Raw genomic sequence first — 20590 nt, 5'->3', positions numbered from 1 at the left:
AGTTTCATCATAACATTACAAAAACATATTAAAAAAAAAAAAGAAAAGGATAAATATACAGTTTTTAAAAAAAGTGATAAAAACTTCCGTGTTGACAGACGTGAGACAGACGGACGATAAAAACACTTTGAATGTGTCCGTTAGTGAAGGTCACGCAGTAAAGCGGGTTTTAATCCACCGGAAGCTGAAAGTCAAAGGAAACTTCAAAGAAACGCAAACTTCCATTTTCTTGATCTTTCGCCAAACTTGTTCTACATTAAACAAAATTTGCTACTTTTTTTTTTTACAAAAGCCACGAACACACGGGGGAAACAACAGAACTGAAATGTTTCGCCACAAACGGCAGATTATTGCACTTTATAGGGAGAAAATTTGAAACTTTTGTGTCTTTACAAAGTCTGACTTGACTTTGTTCTGCGTTTGATCTAACAGTGGCTGGACACACCGCTGATATGTGGCATGGGGTAATTTGACACCAGCGTCATTTTCTCACCGTATTCAGCTGTGCTTTAATGTGAATACATTTCATTTTAAAGCTATGACGGGAACCTTTCATATTTTCTTTATAATTCTGGTGAATCTCGATACAGCTACACATCAAGGATATTTCAGTAAATCCAGAGTGAGGCTGGTGTAAAATTACAACAGAAAGTCGACTCTACTAACGGCACTTTGGAACGGTCCATAATCAGCTGGGATCGGATCCAGCAACCCTAAATCGGTTCTTGTAATTTGACACCAGCCTCGTCGGTTACTGAATCATGCGTTCAGCTCCATTAACAGTCGAAGGTTTCCCTTGTTCACGTGGAATTGTTGGGTTTTTCTCTGTAAAAGTGCCTCAGAATGATTTTGTACATGGCGCTACATAGATAAAGTTCTCCAGTAGTTCCAACACGGTGAAGAAGAGTGATAAAACCCAGAATCGGCCGGTTCGGTTTCCCTTCACGTCCTGGAACCAGATCAATGAGACGCTAACTTCAGACTAAATATCAAAAGGACGTGACAAAGAAACAGTGAAGCTTAAAAGGTGCAGCGTGTCTAACGTTTTTAAAATTCAATTTTTAAAAAAGACAATCATGATGTCGTCCGATTGACGTGTTGTGCCGTTGTACTGAAGCTTGACCGGCTAAAAGCTCGACCTGTGCAGTTCTATCCAGCGGCTAGCCGCTTCCGTTAAATCCTAATTACCACAGACGTTTGTGAAAACGCGACGAAAGACAGCGGGAACGAAGACAAATCGTGCAGCTCTGAATCAGTAAGCGACACGAGGAAGGGGTCGAGGGGCCGATATGAGCTTTGCGAGCGAGGCGTGTGCGGCGCTTGCGGACGTGTTCATGCAGCTCCACAGCAGACGGGTTTAAATCAGCGAGCACGCGCCTGAGCACAGTGAATCAGCATTTTACATGCAAAAGACACTTCTCTTTAAAAAACAAAAAAAATCCACTGTAGTTGTATCTTTTAGAATTCAACCTGAAGTGCCACAAAGGCACCCTCTAGTGGCCTGGGGAGTGTAATGACACGTAAGGAGAAAGTGGTTTTAACCGTGATTTCACTGACTGAGAGAAGCAAACAAGACATCTTGATGAAAGATCCCACAGGAACCGAGTGCGGCAGTGAAACAGCAGCTCGGTGCTGAGATGCGAGAAGTGGAACATGACCTAAAAGAAACATGTGCTCGAAGGTGTGTGTGCGCGTCGGACTGCAGGACGCCCACCAAGACGACAGGGAAACAGTCATCAGGAGCCTTTTGAGGGCTACAATTTGGAACCGCGGAGCGCAAATGACTGCTTTCAATAGATATTTAGAGGAATTTCTTCAGACGACTTCAAGCCGACGGTTTTGAGAAGCAGCCAGAGCTCCAGCGCGGGAACGATCATGCACACGGAGACACGGAGGAACATGCAGACAGACCAGAGGACACACACATACACACACACACACACATGCTTCATTCACTCGCGCGCCCACGATGTCAGGACACTTGATGAGTTACAGGCAGATTTTGCTGTACTGACCTCTCATCCTGACACACACACACAAACACACACACACAACTAGATATAAAGCTCGCCAGACATCTGGAATCCTCGATATAATTTGCTGCACTAATGGATATGTGTCACAAACTGATATTTGTTCCCTTTCCATTTTTTTTTCTTTTTACTGTCAGTTTGATAATCTGGGAAAAAAAAGCTGCCAACTTTAAGTCCTTTTTTTTTTTTAACTTCAAAAGTACATTCAGAATAAGAGGCTTGGACAACTGTGGCGTCCGCAGCGGAGACCGCAGACGCGATCGCGACCTCGGCGAGCCTTCCTGCGTCGGTGTATTCACATTTTGTTCTGAGGTGAAGGAGTCGGACCTCTGGGCCTCCTGTAGTGCATAGCTCTCACACTGAAGGAGGAGCCTCCTCCTCCTCCTCCTCCTTTCGTCGAGTCATTGGTTGATCAGCTTGACCGGCGCCGGACGCCACGGGTCAGAAGGAAAACAGTCACATCTGGTGTCAGATGGAGTCAGCGAACGTCCAGAATCCCTTTGTCTTGACTTGGCTTGTTGACTGATGAATGGAGGAGGAGCGCGCAGACGTCTGGGACTTGCTGAGTAAACTTCTTCAGAGGAACTGAAGCCGTGCTGTTGAATCTGTAACCTCCAGCTCCTGGAAGCTTGTATGGCACAGTCGTCCTGTAACAGGTTTAGTGTGTGCTTCCACAGTAAGGTGTGCGTTCAAACCTCCAGTAGACAGAATCGGGTCATCTCGAGTCTTACTCTTTTAAGCTGTATTTACAAAAACGCCCCGTCCGCTCGTCTTCATTTGGCTCGGTCTCCTTGGCTCTGTAAAAACGATCGCTAAAATCGTGACATCAGATACCGGAAGAAGAAAAAAAAGTTAAACGCTCGGATCCCTTTGTGAGGACGGCGCTGTTGGCCGTCCGGCCTGAAACCGTCCTCCTTTAAAGCTGCGCAAACTGCCGGCGTCTGGTCCTGTGGCGTGGTGGGAATATTACAGATGGTCACGTCTCCTTCCTTTAGTGTCGGCCGCCCCGCCGGCTCGTCCTTCCCCTCCTCCGTCAGTCCCAGTGCAGGTCGTGCGTGTCCAGGAAGTCCGTGGGGATCCCCAGTGGCGTGAGCACGCCGGCGGGGCCCGGGGGCATGGTGAGGTCCAGCCACTCCATGTTGTCCAGCGCCGGGTCGGACAGGCCCATGTTGAGGGAGGAGGGGGGCGAGGAGTCGCAGAAGGACAGGTCGGAGGTGTCCATGGGGGAGTACGGCTGCTGCTCCATCAGCTGCGCCTGCAGCTCCTCCATCAGGCCCTGCGTGCGCGGGTCCGACGCCGGCGGCGTGTCGGCCAGCGTGGTCTCCAGGAAGGCCTCCAGCTGGTTGTCGGTGGCCAGCGAGGAGAGGCCGGGCAGGCCGGGGGCGGCCAGCGAGCTGGGCGCGGGGGGCGGGGCCACCTGGATCTGCTGGGGCGGGCGGGACAGCACGGTGTTCACCGGGAGCGTGGTGATGTTGGCCGTGACTGGGAGCGTCTTCGCCAGAGACGCCGGCAGCTCCGGATGGATGAACGGGGTGATTTCTGGAAGAAAAGAGAAAAAAAAAAAACACAATCAAGACGAAGGAGTCACAGCCGGGTTGAATCTCTACACAAATCTGATCCTTCTGCACGCTGCCATCTATTTGTTTACAAACTTGGCTCGCATGTCAAACGCGCCTGATTATCCTACAAAAGACGGGAAAATAATCAAAAGGCTAAAATCAGGTGTAACGAGTCCAAATGTGTTGTGCTGACATTCCTGCGGCGGCGCTGAGCAGCTGCTGTGTGGGCGCCAGCTACTTCAGTGTTTTCCTGACACATCAACGTTTTCATCTGGCTGTCGCTGCGCGTGCCAAGTTACCTCCGCTCTCGATGAGGATGTCGAACAAGTCGTCCATTTGCTGGCTGGTTGCTGTGGGAACCTGGGAAAAAAAAAATAGACACACGAGGGCATTAAAGCACTTTGTATTTCCATCACCGTGCTGAGAGACTGAAGATGAATGAAGGACGCTGCGGCGGCTCGACACGCGTGTGTGAACTGTCTCACCTGTGAAACGCTATTGATGTGCAGGTTGCGGCTCTGCTTGACGGCGTCCTCGTAGCGGGGAGGTTCTCGCGTCTTTGGGGGCGGAGCCACCAGGGAGGAGGGCTGCAGGATGAAAGCGGGCTGCGGGGAAGGAGGCTGCGGGGATGAAATGTGATGTAACTCACACAGCATTCCGACTGCCTCAGACGAGCAGGGAGGAGTCAGCGATACCTTAGTGAGCAGTCCGTTGGTCATGTGGTGGTTGGGTGACGCCTGCGGGGAGACTCGGTTCTCTGGAGATCTCCTCAGAGAACACTGAGGGTTCCTCTCCGCTCTGCTGTGGTTCTCCACACCAGTAGTGTTATTGCACATAGTCAGAGTCTGTCAGGAAAAACAAAAACCCATAAAGTTAATTTTATTTTAATACTCGATTGTTGTTATTCTCAGTCGTGTTGAGGCTGACCTGTAGCAGCGGCTGCTGACTGGAGGTCATCTCCACCTTAGCGGTCTGCAGCTGAGGGACTGAAGCCTGCACCAGGCCCGGATTTGAGACGGCGGCCTGGAGAACCGGCTGAGAAAATGTGTAATGGTGAGTCGATAATGTGCTTTACAACACGACTGCGTCAGCAAGTGTCTCCGGCTCCTACCTGCAGGTTGACGGTGGTGTTCGGCAGCTGGATGGCGGTGGCATTGTTGGGTAGTGAAACCGGGAGAAGGATCTGAGTCCCCGCCTGGCCCGTGGCGGTCAGCAGAGTCTGGGGCTGGCCCAGCACTTGGGACACGCCGCCCGGGTGGCTGATGAAGAACTGCTGCAGGCCGGGGCCGGCGGCCGGCGGCTGCGCCTGCAGCTTGGGGCTCTTCTGGGGCAGCAGCTGGGCGCCGGCGGCCACCTGGGGCTGGGTTTGGGGCTGCATCTGCGTGATGAGCTGGGTTTGGGTCTGGAGCTGAAGCGGCTTTCCGGAAGAGACCGTCACATCCTCCAGCTTCACCACGGTCGGCAGGGAGGCCGTCAGCGCCTGGGAGCCGAGGAGAGAGTTCGCAATGGACGAACTAGTGGAGGAGCAGTTCGACAGGACTGCTCCCTCCATCTTCACCAAGTTGGAGTTGAGGACAGGGGGACGGGGGCTCATGGTGGACACAGTGGAGAGCTTGGGGGGTGACATCGCGGTGTCGGTCATGCCGTTGCCTTGACCCCTCTTCTCCACCTCCAGCTGCATCTTCAGCTCCTCCACCAACTTCTGCTCCTGCTCCAGCTTCCTCATCAGCTCCTCGATCTGCCTCTCCTTCTCGTGGAGCCTCCTGTCCTTCTCCTCGGGGACGCGGAACGACGCGAGGGGCGAGGACTGCAGAGCCACCACACCCGCGGTCATCATCTTCTGTTCGGGCGGCGGCGCCTCGGGCATGCCGACGTCCTGCTGGCAGGCGGCGGGGTCGGCGGGAACGGGTGAGACGGGCGGCGTGGAGCTCATGTTCTCTGGAGCCACCTGCTGGACTGGGAGGATAATGGCGGGCGCGGTGACCTCCATGGGGATGGAGGAGAGCGTGGCGGTGGCGGGAGGGGGAGGGGCGGCGGCGGAGCTGACATTCTCCTGAAAAGGCCTCAGCCTTTCGATCAGGTCGGTCTTTGTTCCCGACACGGGGAGGCCGCGCAGCTTCAGCTCCAGTTTCAGCTCTGCCACCTGGAGAGAAAGAATAATAATAAAACAACCACATCTAGAACGAGAGGAAGAACACAACTAGAGGAAATGGGTTTCCAAGCACCTTCATCTCCTCCAGGTTGGCGGGCAGGACTCCCGGCTTGCGGTTGGAGAGCGAGTTGTTCGGCCGGGCGGGAGCCGGAGGCAGCGGGGGAGGCGGGGGGGCGGTGGGCAGCGACACCACGATGGAGGTGGGGAGGGTCGCCGCGTTGTTGTTCTGACCTTCTGCCACAGGCCTGCCGCAAGAAAGAGGGAGACAAGTTTGAGGTCAGTGTTATTTCAGGACGTCACTGATGCCGCTTCTGTATCACGGGGATATGAGGTGAGTGAGGAGGAGGAGGGGGGGGGGCAGAAAGAGGGCAGGAGGACAAAGAAGATTATTGTGTGGATAATTGGAGCGATGGAGAGGAGTGAAAGAGAGGAAACACAGAGGAAATCTGTTCCAAATCGTGAGGCAGGATCACCGGATGGATGGGCCAGCAGAGCGCGCACGGCGGTGAGCCCAACATCCTGTTAGTTATTAAAATCATTACAAGCTGGAATGTTATTGGAAAAGAAGCTAATCGCCCTCAGGATTGAAGAAAACAATTGTTCGCTATGTCTGTCAAACAAACGGCCATGGAAGCAAACCAAACTTCTCTAAAAATGTACAATTCAATGCAACACTGATTAAAAAAATAAATAATTGAATACAGAGCTGTGGAAAGTGTTCTGCGGCCGTACTTGAGTGGCGCTGGTAGAATGGTCTGGTAGTTGTAGTGCTGCTGCTGCTGGCTGAGGATCTGCAGCTGCAGGAAGAGCTGCTGCTGCTGCAGGAGTCGGGCGTACGACGAGTCCATGGGCGCCTCGCTTGCCTCCTGCTTCTGGTCCGGCGGGACGTACTGGTGGTACTTCAGCTTCTTCACCCTCGACTTTGGTTCTTTGCCCTTCTTGCTGCGACTCTTCTCTGAGGGGGCTTTCTGCTGGCTTTGCTGTTGTGTGTGTGTGTGTGTGGGGACATGAAGAAATCAGTCACGTCAAAAGGAAAGGGGCGACTTTCCTCTCTGGAGGCTAGATTAAAAGCACGGCGCCTACTTTGACCAGCGTCGGGCCGGGCTTGGAGAGAGCTGCTGTAGTGACGGGCTGAGGGGGCGGGATCGCCGGCCGGCTGGCCGGCTGCTCAGTGGCAGTGACGATTTTCATAAAGTCTGGCGTTGGCAGGGGCTGCAGAGGCAGAACGAAGAAACACTTAGAAACACGTCAGAACTAAAGCGAAGAAAGCAATGTCTATCGTCTGTCGCACCTGCAGCATGGGGGTGGGGAGTGGTGTTAGTGGGGGGCCTGGAGACGGCGTCTCTGGGAGTCTGACGTCTCCTGGCGAGGGAACAGAGCTCTGAGACTCCTGGCTGGCCGGCTGCTCCGGGGACAGTGCATCACTGCTGTCTTCATCCACAACCTTGGTATAATTCACCTGGCCTGCAGGGAGACAGTCATGGAGGTGAATCCCTGTTTTTCCAGTAACGCAAGCTCCACAGGTCACACAGGTTAGCACTGCTTACCGATGATGGCCTGTTTGAGGGTGGAGTCCACTGGCAAGATGTTTTTCTCCACCAGCTCCATGGGGCCGGGTCTCTGGGCGATCTTCTCGTTGAGGTTGTCGGCCAGCCGGGCCCGTTTCAGCTTCATCTGAGTGGCCTGTAGGGACGGCTCGGCTCCCGTCTCTGCGGGCAAGAAAGCCGATTATCTCTTGAACGGCGAACAAGCGCAGCCGTGAAGATGCAGCAGAATAAAAAGGTGGAGAAGGCCGTAGCAGCTGTGACGTACAAATCATAGAATAATCAAGCCATCCTGCAGTATTGTTGGTTCATTCTCCATACAAGACTGCTGGGCTGCTCGATGTAAACAACACTGAAGTGAACTGAATGAATCAATACGCAGTATCACTGGATTGAACCGTTAGAGACGTCTTTATGGCTGCATATTGTTGCAATGAAAGTCAATCTGCATTTGGGAGAATCTCCGTAACCAGATCAGGGACCGCACAAGCCTGAGTTCATTTAAAATTGAACTGAAGATGGAAGATTTTAAATTGTACTGCATTTTTAAAACCTTTTAAAACATTTTTTTTTTTTATCCATTTGCATGACCAATAGTGTCGTCATTGAGATGAAGTCATTAAAAGCAGGTGTGGCTTTTTGTTCCGTTTGCTTGCTTGTCATGGAACACGTTCAGCACGTCTCATAATGCCTGAGGAAACGTGGAAGGCCTATTCAGTCCATTTGTTCTCCATTGTTCCAAAGGAAACTATGAACACAGCTTTAATGCAAATGTCGACATTGTGACCAGGAGGACGTTCACTACCTTGCAGGATGTGCATCCTGACCAGCTCGGCTCGCTCGGGACGACTGCGGATCTTGTGCTTGAGGAAATTCTCAGTCTGGAGGAGAGAACACGGAACACGGATCAGTCTTACTTCTACATTCCTGTAAATATTAGTCATTAAATCAAGGAATAAATTCTGAAGTTAATCAGTTCCTATAAAGTTCGTCTCACCCTCGCTCGCTCCAAGCTGCGAATCTGTCCATGGAACGCTGCTGGGCTCTTCAGAGCTGCAACACACAACCAATACGTAAAAAAACACGTTTAAAAACAGTTTCGCTCTCAAATGATGTCACTTACAAAGAAACAAAGCATGTTTATTATTATACCAGTATGAGCGGGAGCCCCTCTGTTATCATTTAAACCTCCCACACACACCATCAGTGTGTGACGGACAGCTGGCAGTGGCGTTACTCACGCGGCATGATGCCCTGCTCCACCAGCTGCTCGCGGGTTCGCCTCTGCTGAAGCCTCAACTGCAGCACTTGAAAGCAAAAACAGAGAAAAGAAATAAGAACTCGTGCAGTAAAAAAAAGCAAGAATGTTTTGATTGCAAAACATAAAGATGAAGCAGCGCACTGAAAGAAAAGAAAAGAAAAGAAAAAAAAAACATCGCCACAGGGGAAAATGAGATCAAGCTCCAAGAGGTAGGCAACCACACACAAATCCCTCCCCGGGATGAGATATAACTCATATCCTGCTCTGGAGCCGTCCGGCTGACGTCGTACAATAACGTCATTGTTGCAGACGGCTCCTCGGGCGCTGAGCACTGAACACCCGCTCCGAGGTCTTCGGTTATCTTACCAGCCGACTATGTGCTTACATACACAGAGGAGCAGCACCGGGTGGTGACGCTCCACCAGGTGCTGGAACACTTCAGGCCGACACAGAGAACGTTTCAGGGAGAACGGAATAATCAGGCTGCTCTGTTAACATTTAAAGCACTTAAAAGTACATTTGATCTAAAAAAAAAAGAAACACTCAACTGCATTGCATGTATTTAATCTCTAGAAAGCACATAACTGGGAATGATTAGCAAGATGAAGTAACATGTTTAGGGGAATTTTCTCCGACACTGGTGATGTCAGCCTGACTGAATTGAGAAAACGCCGGACATGAACAACACAGAAGACGAGTGCTCACCTTCTCCAGCTGTCTCCACCTCCATACTGACTCTACACTCCTGCTTCCCCAGGCAGTCCACAACACACCTGAGCACTTAAGCCGTCTGATTTCAAGACAAACATTGTAATCAAACGGTATCGTGCAGCAGGAGCTATAATCTGTCTGTCCTGGACTTTTTTTCTTTCTTTATCCCTCCCTAACTTTTATGTTTGTATCACCTCCGCCTCCCCCTCAACTCCCACTTCCCCATCTCGCTCTGCCCGGCCGGGACGGGTTTCTCTCTCGCTGGAGGCGATTCCGCTCGAACGCGGTTCGTCGTAGCTGCCGGCCAAGCTTCTGACTCAGCAGACACCTTCTTCTCTTGAAACTGAGACTGTATCCTCGATATGACAGGTATTTTATGAGTCCGGTGTGGCGCCGTTATTGTGTCTGGATCAGAGAGCCGCGTCGCACTGAGGAGGTGGTTTAGATTTCCACAGATTAAACGCGGCGCGTGACTGCGCACACTTCTCCATTCACAGAAGAACGACGTGTCAAAGCGCACAGTAAAATACAAACTCGCACGCACCGACAGGAAACAGCTGGCCTCGCTCAACCTCACATTTTTAGTTTCTCCAAACCCTCAGCTGCCTCTTCGTCCTCGCCATACATGCTGACGGTGATGAAGTCGGGCCAACGCTTTCTTTCAAGAACGCTGCAGACCTCAGATCGCAGGCCTTGCTGCGCCGCCGCATGAAAAAAGAAAAAAATATAGTGACATTAAATGTGATGACGAGCGCAGCTTCCTGATGAATACTGCATCTGTAGTTGCCCACAGAGCTGCGGTCAAACATTCACTTTTAACGTCACAAGTTTGGAGGAAGAGATGGAAAAGATCTGCACGTGTCGGAGAGGAATCGGCGAGCCGGGGCTGAGCGGAGCGGCGTTAATGGGTCTGCAGGTGATTCAGATGGACTTCCAGTCAGTTGCATTGTCCTCGGCTCCTCCGGGAAACGCCGCTTTGTTTCAACAAACACTGGCCGACCTATGACCTCAGCAGTCCGAGGAGCGAGCTGGATGACACGGACGAGCACACACAGGCCTACAACACACACTCAAATCCACTTCCTCTATCTGAACTGAGATGGGCTTTGAAACACATACATGAGGAAGGAATATTTTTTAGAATTCAATTCAATTGATGAATGTCTGATAGAACATTCCTCTTCTAAACAAACAGATTGACTCATTTCAACAGAACAGTTCATCCTTCCTGTGGCTCTAAAGCTCACTGGTGAACACTCTGTTCCTCTTTGCTCTTGTGGGTTAAAACAGGGGTGTCAAGCTCAGTCATTTCTCAAAAAACAAATCAGTGCAGTTCCCAACTTTCTTTTTTTTTTTCATTTCTTTTTTGATGACAAGAGCACTTTCATATGCTATAAACACAGTCGAAATATTTAAAATGCTTGGTCTCCAGACAAACACACACAGACTGTTCATAAACTATAGGCTCAACTACGACCTTTGGATTCTTTAACTTTGCGATTTAACAAAAGTACACAGACATGAAGACCCTCGGCAGGGTTTATCATCCAGACTTCACTGAGAAAACATCCCTGAATAGTCACTTCATCAACAGACCAGACTGCAAGAAAGCTCATTGGCTTGAGCTCGTGCCGCTTGAAGGACGCAGATTTATAAACAAGCAGGTATTTCAAAAAGAACAGCAGATAAAGCTACTCAAAAATCATCCCGAGACAATTTCAACGGTACATTAGGGGATATTTAATATGAAGTCGGGGCTAAAAGCTATATTCAATTGTGAATTAGGAAGAAATAACTAGTATGCATGAATAAATGCATGAATAATTGTCTTTTGAACCAACTGCAACAACAAACTCGACCCACAAGAGCTCGGTTGGTTTATTATTCTATTGTTGCGGCTTACTGGCCACGTTCTTATCTCTGTTTCAACAAAGTGCAGACAGCCGCTCTCTGCGCTCCTCTCCCTCCAGACTCCCTGACTTTCACACAATGTGGGACTCATTCCTGTCTTCGTGGCAGACAGATTAACACCTGCGCGATAAGAAAAAAAAAAAAAAAAAAAAAAAAATTCAACACAAAGGAAGGCACTCTGCCGCTGACAAAGCGGTGTGGAAAGTATGAGGTGTGGGTTCTCGCTGGAGGGGATGTGACAGGAGCCGAGATGATGAGTGGGTGCTACTACTGTTGACATTCCACAGAAGTTTTCCACAGTCGAGACGTTTCGGTGTGCTCTCTTCCAGACGACAGCAGCACGACAGCACAAAAACCAACAAACACACTGAACCCGGTGAGGACCTGCCTCGACGTAAACAATCTGCGCTTTCTAATCCGCCTTCGGAGAAGGTTTTCATGAATGCCAGTGGACTCCATGGTTTATCTTGTCCAACTGCGATTAGGAGTAGATAAACGGAGCGGTCTCTGCATCCCTCTCATAAAACCTGCCAACTGTGCAGCCATCCATCAGTGTCAGACTCATCCGGCTGCCAGCAGCCACAGCAACGCTGTGACGGTGATGAAAGGCGAAGCCTGGCGGTTTGCTTCGGGAGCTGGAGGCTTTGGTTTGCGGCACGTTTTAAACTCATCAGATGATTAAATGGGCATGTGCTTGGGTAGGTGTGTTAATGCGCAGCATGTGTGGGATGTCTTAGGATCGTAAAGTGACACTGTAACCATTTTGTTACCCCTACAATCCTTGCTTCAACAAGAGTTCTGAAAGTCTGTTGATCCACCTCCTGTGGATACAAACACATGACCCGTTGAGGTGAAGTGGCCACGCCGTCTAATTACCGTTCTTGCGTTCGTTGAGCGGAGGCAGACTCTGCGTGGGCTGCAGCGAGAGCTCCTCCATCTCGTGGGTCACCGCCTCGCTCTGAGGACTTGGCACCAGCAGGTTTGACATCCCACAATCCCCTCCTGCTCCGAGCTGCCCCTGGGGCTCCATCCTGCCTCAGGAGGGGATCCGGGAGGCTGCGAGGAAACTGAGACCAGTCCGGGTCGCCGTCCCTTTGTGTGTTGTTTCTGCTACCTGCAAGGAAAAAAGGGAACATTAGAAATAAAAGAAAAGAGAGAAGGTGGAAGAATACCGTCACTCAATGATATTTTTGGTGGCGTTTCCTCCACCAATCATGGCCATCATCCTGTTGGTATGAGAGTGGCATCTGGAAGAGCTCAGTCCCAGCCCAAATCATTCATTAAACAGGCCCGGTTGGCTATTATACTGAATAATGGCCTCAAAACCGCTGCTGCGCAGAAACAACGCCAGTTTGTGCATGAATGTGTTCTCTGTTCAGACAGACTTCATAATCTGGAGTATGACGTCGCCGCGGCGGTTTCAAACAGAGGCAACGGAAACATTTCGGGGAGCAAAACAAGCACTTCAGTATCCATGGCTTCCCGGGAGTCCGCTCGGCCTGCACATGTATGTTATTCATCGCTGCCACATCTGTCCATTTCAGGGCTCGAAGCGCTCTTTACCAGCCATCCCGACGTGCTGCTTTTGGCAGGAAACCACCGGTACCCTCACAGCTATGGCCCACATTTTCAGGACTAAAGGACATGCAATCGATGCATTTCTTCTTCATCGAACATGGCACTTCAAACCAGCGATCCTTCTGTTTTGGCAAATCCATCACGACTGAGCAGTCAGCCAGATCGGTGTGACATCAAGTATGAACGCAGGGGTCTGGACCAGTCATCCAGGCTGAACTGGGCCATGTTGAGTTTGGCCACCGCTACAAAATCCCCCACTCTTCAAATGCTGGCTCCTGATCCAACACCACTTTCTGGCCCCTTAATGGTGATTAAGTGCCACTAAAACACAGCGCCGCAGGCATGATTCAGGCCTTAATGTTCAACAGTCAAACCTCAGCGGTTTCCTCTGACAGAACAGCAGTAAAAAGCCTCCATCTTTAGAGACTTAACCACTTTCTGCTCTTGTAAATGCTTCCTAAAGGTTATAATTAAGCATCCTCCGCTGTGAGGTCTTTTTTCTTTTAACTCTCAGGGTGCTAAATTTAAAACTGACATGCAGTGAGTCTGGTCATGCGCTTGTCATCTGAGGTTAACCTTCATTGGGAACAAGACACCGAACATTAAATTGTTCCTTTTCTTTTCCTTCTACATAACAGATGTCCTTTCTCTACTTAGGTTCCATTTACATGTTGTCAAGTGAAAACGGAAAACTTAGATTGCGTTTTAGATGTCTGTTTACACAACAACGGTGTTCAGAGTCACTGAAAACCAAACGTTTTGAAATCGGCTTCCAAGTTTAAATTTTTCGAAAAGGCCAGTCTTTAAGAGACGGCAGATTTTATAAGTTATCTTTTCAGGTGTAAACTGTATGTAATTAGCGTGACAGCGGCTACTGCCACTAGCTGAATGAGTTGAGTATGGAGTGCAAGTTTCTTCCTGATCCAGCCTCGATGCCACCGTTTTACTTTTCTTGATGAAAGTGTTGGTAAACCACAGTGGTGGCCTTTGCTGGCGGATTGCCCTGTGACTAATAACAGTTCCCTCATCCCCATGCACTGTACATGTCGTCACTTACTGTATTAAGTTAATGCAAATGTCGTTCCAGGCCCAATTTACACGATTCAAGTGAAAAAAATGCATAATTTTTGCATTTCAGTTTCAGAAAAGTTTCGCGTTTACACAACAACATTTTAAAAACGTCTGTTTACACAGAAATGTTACAAACACTGAAAGTGGCATAGTTGGTATGGAGGGCTACGAACTGGAACTGTAAGTTGTTTTTCTAATGACGCTACACACACACACACGCTAAATGCGTGTGAGCCGTTTTCATAAAGTTGTGCTCCGTTTGGCTCTGAGCACCGCTGTTCTGTAAACAGACTCTAAAAACACAACGGAAGTTTTCTGTTTTTACTTGAAAACATTGTTGTGTTAACGCGGCTTTAAAAGGTCCTTCACAGTGTGAGAAACTGTTTAAAAGGTGAAGCAGTTTCAGCTTCCTTATAACAGATTTTATGATGTAAGTTCTTTTGTCTGACCACCGTTTCCTCATTAAATGTGATTCCCCCCTATCACCACTGTCTCTGCTGCTATCACGCTCCTGTTGACATTGTGACTGAAACTATGTCTGCCGTCTCTGAGTCATGTGGGAACAAGACAAGGTCATATATTTACAGATAACTGCTGCTTTCTCCGGCGATACTGCTTGTTAAAATTTTGCATCTTGGGCGCCTGGAGGTTTAAAGCAGCTCAGGCATGTTTGCGTGCTTGTGTGAGTGAAAGTAAATGACAGGATAAAGACTATGCAGTGGATTGTTGGCAGTTCCTACCTGAAGTGGCAGAAGTTAGCAGGAGGGGAAGGAAAGGGACGACCATGCAAACTGCAGTGAAAGTCGCACTAAGCCATCGAGAGCAACTCTCCTTATCATTAGCCATCCACTTGGCTAAAATCTAGCCAGCAGGCCGGCCGGAGGCTGAGCGAACAGAAGATGGCGACGGCTAATATAACAGCCCCAAAGACCCACCCACATACGAACCCCATCAGGCAGGGCGCAATTCCAACCTACGGGATGGCGGTAAAGAGACCAAAATGCTGCGTATTCCGTAAAATGGAAAAAAATAAGAAAAAGAAAATCAGTATTTCTCAAAAGAAATGAAACAGTTTGTATAGGGCTCCGTGTCACGTTTAACTTCGACAGACAATACATATTTATATGAAAAATAACCCTCTGATATCGTCAAATCTCACTTAAGAGTAACAGGGAACATTTAAAATGGAGAAAAACTATGATTTAATTATATATCGACAGCGACTGAAAAAAAAAACTGATCATGACAGGACTTCTTCCTGTATCGCCCAGCCCTACTAACACACCAACTGGACTAGCAAGTTATAAATTCCTCTGAATATTTTTATGGCAGACGATCAAGGAAGTGGACGCTTAATTATTCAACCGTCTCATCGCATGCATGCAGAGTTACAGATGACCAGAAAAGCATCACAATCAAAACCAAGAGAAACCTGTAGCTTTTTAGAAATGCTCCCTGATGTTGGTCTGTCTCAATTCTCTTCTCTCCTTGAGAAAAAACCTATGATGGAAATGTTTGACCATGAAGCATAAAGTAAATGAACAAAGATTATCCCTTGAAAAGATGGACCGTTTTATTTTTCTCTCTCTCATTAAGCAGCACCAGTTTAAAGACAGAATTCAAAAGTTCAAACAATGGGAAAAAAAAAACACCACATTGGGGATCGACTACTTGAATCTAATGAGATATTAAACTCACAAAATGAAGGCCTGTTACAAAATAAGATGAGAACACACACCCACACATCAGGCAGGAGTAGACGGCGATGCTGTTTAAATGGGTGTGTTTGAAGATGAGCAGAGAATGAAGCGGATGACGGGCACCACTTCAAGATGTCTGAATGAAACTGGCCGGCACTCCAGGCTGCATCAAGGTCTGGAAATTGATGTTCAGGGTTGCAGAGGAAAGCTGCAGGGGAGGAGGTTTATCTCCATACAGACAACAACAACTCTCTCAAGTGTGGCGTCACACTGCAGTCGCAGAATGAGAATCAATCAGCCGCACACAGAAGCTTTCGGGCCTCTTCAAGGTGCGTGCCGAGTATACAAAGCACATAACACAATTAGGGCCGAGCGCGGCGGCGTATCAATTTACAGACAAACCGGGCCGATGATGGTGTTGTGGAACATGTCTCAGATTTCTAAGTGTGTTTGAGGATGTGAGCTTCTACAGGATGAGTTCAACTTTTTCCAGCAATGATGAACTCAAACATTTATGGATTTGATTGTAGTTGACCACGTGTGGGGATGCAAGATTTGGGAGAAAAGAGACAAGGGCAGAAGGTCAACTGCGTACAAGAGAAGGGCAGCGAGAGCAGGGAGGCACCGAACAACTGTCACGGCTGACAGGACGCCGTGGGATAAACATGGGCCCCTTCTCCGGCAGAATCAAAGAGCAGATCCAGATGGCAGGCGCCGCATGTTGCCCGGCTCTCTGCCGCGCTGTCGACGGCACGGGTAAACAAGTAGCCACCATGTGTCCCATCGGATGGTGACACATGTGCCGCACACGCTAAGACCAAGCTCAAAAGTAATACAGGCTTGGACGATTCATGATGAACAGTCTCCTCTATTTAAAGGATCGAACACCTGACTGATACTTCACACCAAAAGTCAGACCGGGGATGTTTTTCTGCTGCTGGGTGTGTTTGTTATTTTAATACCAGGCGCAGGCGCCACACAGGGTCACTTGTGTCAATCAGCAACGCTGTACTTTGCCACTACAGAGATATCAACAACTGTATCATCACATCCGTGATAGCACATGGCTGGTATCTGGCTCCTTCAGCATGTCAACAATAAAAATTATTGAAGTATGAAGTATGAAGTAAATATGTATCAATATCATCATAAATGAATGATCAAAAGTTCACATTCCATCTGTGTAAATAAAGCAAAGTACAGAGAAAAAGTTTGAGAATGACACAGATAACCTGTAATATGGATGAAAGTGAAGCTAAAAATAAACAACCGCAAAGAAAGTCCAACTAAAAGGCTGACTTTACAGAGCTGTCGGCAGATACCGGCACAATCAGTGGAAGAGCTAAAAATACACCTTCCTTAGGAGATCTCTAGGTGCGACACAAACACTGCTGATCTCCAGCAGCTCCCAGTGTGTTGAAGGGTTTGAAATTGCTTCTGTACTTTAAGGAGATTGACTGCAGAGTTTAGAGCAGCGAGGTGTAGTATATTAAACAGCAAAACAGATAAGGTGGATAGTTCAATAAGCTCCACGCAAACAATGGAAGCAAGTTACAACTGTGTCTCAGATGGGAAGATAAGCATGCAACAGGGTAATAACTTGAGATGACATTTACGTGCAGGCTGGTGAGAGTACATGGGTGTGCCTGTTGCCTTAAGCTGTTCTCATATTTCTATAAGCTCTCAGATTCATGATATGTTACAGCGCACATCACGCAGAGCCGATGAGAAAGGCACAAGCTCCCAGATTCAGCATCAGTGCAAATAAACAGAATACAAGCATGAAAATGTAATATCTTCAACATGAGTACAATTTCAATATCATGCCAATTTTAAACTTTGTGTCCTGTTGCAAGATATAGTAAAATGTCTCTAAATAGTGCTGAAACTGAAAATACAACAATGACTTGAGTATCTTTGCAAAGTCACCTCACAGACCAGACTGGACCCTGACAACAGACTGGTTTTGGCCACAGACCACATGTTTGACACAGCTTTACGCTCATCTAACATTACCTCAAACATTTATCGTATTTAAAAGTTGGGGAGCTTACTGAGCGTCATAAAAATCAATGAAAAGCCAGCAAGAGATTATACATTAATGCACTGGAATTTACTATTATTAATTTAAAAATAACTAAAGCAAGCGCTGTGTTTAATACTCACCCAGTGTGTGTTTTTCTTCAGAATGTGCTTTTTCGCTCAATGTCAGACAGATAAAATATGAAACATTTCTATATTATTGAGCCATTCGGCTTTTCTCTGGACAATTTCCCGTCGTTTTTGTCTGTCACTTTACGTCTGTCTGGAAATTTGAGTTGATTTTGGGCCGTACGTGCAGGTAGCTGCAGGAAAAGCGTGGTCACAGTGAGAGAAACTGCAGCGTGAGCCAGGAAGACAAGAAATAGAGAAAAGTAGAAACTCTATAAACTAATTTTTCAATTAATATTACTGCTATAAATTATATTATGTTTTTAAAATATTGGATTTCAGGAAAATGTCGATACACTGTAAATATGGCTTTGTCACTGTAAGGACCATGATCAAGAAGAGAGGATTGTGCCTTCTGCTCGGTTTCGGATGGGATGAGTTTTGGCCTGTGAGAGAATTAAGCCAAGATAAACAGATGATGATGGATGAGCACTCAAACGAGTTTTGGAAAAACGTTCTGCTCCAACGTCGCAGATTTCCTATATTTTATGTGTGTGTGGATTATTACTGGAATTCCCCACAGCCAGACATAAAATGACAGCGGTGTGGAAATATTTTAGTAGGAAAATGAAAACAGTCCAACGGCCACTTGCAATATCTCCTATGCCGGCGTTTCAAGAAGTGAAGCATCAAAACTTTGTTCAACGCAACCAATTTCATGAGAAATCTGACGAGTAGTGAGCAGGGACGTACGGAGGAACGCTTTGAAATCAGCGATACTGATGTTGTCCTTGTTGAGTTTTTGGTTGGACTGCAGGGTGATTCCGTCTCCATTTCATTCTAGAAGTTTCACTTTCTCGTGCTGCACAGCTTTTATCTTATCAACAGGTCATATCAACAGGTATTGTTGTCAGATAGAGTATATCGCTTTACGCTGTTTACATGATCACTGGAATAAACACAGTAATGACTAGATTGTTAGTGTGCGCAACGTTTGATCAGTGCATTAATGGGAGGAAAACAGATGGGAGCAACCACAGAAACTACAACCAAGCATGCAAATTCCAAAACAGAAGGCCGTCAATGCAAAAAAGCTCACCTCACATGGAAGTAATAGTGTTCATCAACCCTGCCTGAGAATCCTTAGTGCAAATGCACCAACATCTGAAGAAAATCTAGCAAGAAAAATGCCCATTAACAACGTGAATACACTCCAGTTTTGTTCCTGCGACTTGTTAAACTGCAGTCTTTTATTAAAATGTGGGCTGGGCCTATTCTCTGGCATGACACAGCAGTTAAATCAAACCATACCTTTTGTAAAGGCACACTGGTTTATTGTTCTACACGTGTAGCGAAACTGGCTCACAATTCAAATGCTGCACGGGTTCAAAACTGCACAGCACTTGAAAAGCAAACACGGCATACACTTACAAAACACACACAGCATGAGAGCCTCCCCGCTGCCAAACTGCGGTTTGAGTCTGCACTTTTGTGGGCCTTAAATAGATCGTGTCTCAGTCCAACAAAAATGTCTGCTTTCATCCAGAGATAAGACAGAAATGAAGTCATCACTCCAATCCACGTTGCCTGTTCCCACAGACACTCACGTAGTGTTTTTTCCTTCCTGGCTGTAATGGGGGGGACTTACTGACAAGATCTGCTAGAAAAGTACAAAAGGGTCGAGTAAGAAAACAAACAAAAAAAATAAAAGAAGAAAAGAAAGGAAAGGTCAGAGAGGGGAACTTCAGCTACTACTCAGCAGGGTCTGTAAGAAACATCAGTCCTCCAACGTTTAAACATTGTCATACACTAAGTGATTATAAATATAAACACCGTCTATTTTATTCAGTTTCTTTTTAATTGAATTCACTGCTGGCAGAAGACTGGACACCGTAGACTGAAGCGATCAGGGCAAAGAGTCTTTCTGCAAGCCAATACTGCAGTGGGAGGCTGAAATAAGCAAATCGCGCAGGGATACGAAGCCATAGCATCCCGGGATGACTGCGATCCCGTTCAGCCACATGCAGAAATGCTGAAGTGAATGCAAATAATCCAGGCTTCCCGGTGACAGACGGGCTGGAAAAGCACCACATCCTGTCGGTCTGCATGAGTCACACACTCCGCAGCACCACCTCACCCTCCTCGATCCGGATGATTGGAAAGCAAAGAGGGGAGCATCGCGGTGATTGTGTAAGGGAGACGAGCCTCGTTACACGGTGGTTAGGATTACTTGAGGAGCCTCGTTACACGGGGTCCCTGGTTAGGATTACAAGGATGACACTGCCTGTCATGCTCTGCAATCCAGCGCGTCGGGGCTCGTAAATAAAACTCACGGCGCATTAAACACTCTCGATAACAGCAACCTAACATCCAGCACATCTTCCTGGAGGAGTATCCGAGATGTTTGTGTGATCCTGCTGGATTCGGGTGGGTGTGGGACAAGCTAATGCTGGCTAGCTCCTTTAAATCTGACAGGTGAGTGTGAGTGTGAAGCCCCTCAGCTGCTGTCATTTCTAGGAGCTGAAAACACGCTTCAAACCGACTGTACAACCAAAAACTCGCCGCGCAGCACTGCCCGGCCTCGTCTTCTGTATCGGTGTGCACATCACGATCAACAACCTCCTCACATTTAACCAGCTAGCCCCGTTTAGCCGAGACAGGCTAACATGCTAAAAACAAGACAGCGCCGCCCCGGGGCCGTGCCCTTACCGAAAGACTTGAAACCCGGATCCCTCCGAGTCGCGGTTCACAACATGAGAGACACTGTCGTCGAAGGAATAATCTTCAGTGTTGGGTTTTTGTCGCGCAGCAGTGAGATTGAAGTTTATTTCGCGGAGTAAAATGGCTGCGACTCGACTGGTCTGGGTTCGGATGCAGAGTGACGTAATGACGCAGTCAGAGGAGACGCAGGGGGGAGTG

The 20590-nt window shown here is 48.0% G+C and overlaps 1 protein-coding gene across 1 annotated transcript; it reads right to left on the bottom strand.

Moving 5' to 3' along the window:
- Nucleotides 1-209: 209 nt before the first annotated feature.
- Nucleotides 210-20557, bottom strand: mrtfba (myocardin related transcription factor Ba). Its single transcript, XM_030098051.1, has 16 exons — nucleotides 20381-20557; nucleotides 12048-12285; nucleotides 8530-8595; nucleotides 8286-8341; nucleotides 8094-8169; nucleotides 7292-7453; nucleotides 7036-7208; nucleotides 6828-6956; nucleotides 6477-6724; nucleotides 5818-5989; nucleotides 4704-5735; nucleotides 4520-4627; nucleotides 4288-4437; nucleotides 4078-4212; nucleotides 3892-3952; nucleotides 210-3572 (listed from the first exon to the last, which is right to left on the bottom strand). Exons 2-16 carry the CDS (start codon nucleotides 12199-12201, stop codon nucleotides 3067-3069), a joined length of 3228 nt encoding a protein of 1075 aa, XP_029953911.1. The 5' UTR covers nucleotides 12202-12285; nucleotides 20381-20557; the 3' UTR covers nucleotides 210-3066.
- Between the last annotated feature and the right edge of the window lie 33 nt (nucleotides 20558-20590).

Source organism: Salarias fasciatus, chromosome 8 (assembly GCF_902148845.1).
Source record: "Salarias fasciatus chromosome 8, fSalaFa1.1, whole genome shotgun sequence".
In the NCBI taxonomy this organism is placed as follows: Eukaryota; Metazoa; Chordata; class Actinopteri; order Blenniiformes; family Blenniidae; genus Salarias; species Salarias fasciatus.
This window is presented reverse-complemented; position numbering and strand designations above follow the sequence as displayed.

Coding starts and splice junctions, on each gene's coding strand:
- mrtfba (XM_030098051.1), bottom strand. CDS start 12,201: ATGGAGCCCCAGGGGCAGCTCGGAGCAGGAGGGGATTGTGGGATGTCA. Junction 7,454..8,093: donor CAGGATGCACATCCTGCAAG/GTAGTGAACGTC, acceptor TCTTGCCCGCAG/AGACGGGAGCCGAGCCGTCC. Junction 3,953..4,077: donor ACATCAATAGCGTTTCACAG/GTGAGACAGTTC, acceptor TTTTTTTCCCAG/GTTCCCACAGCAACCAGCCA.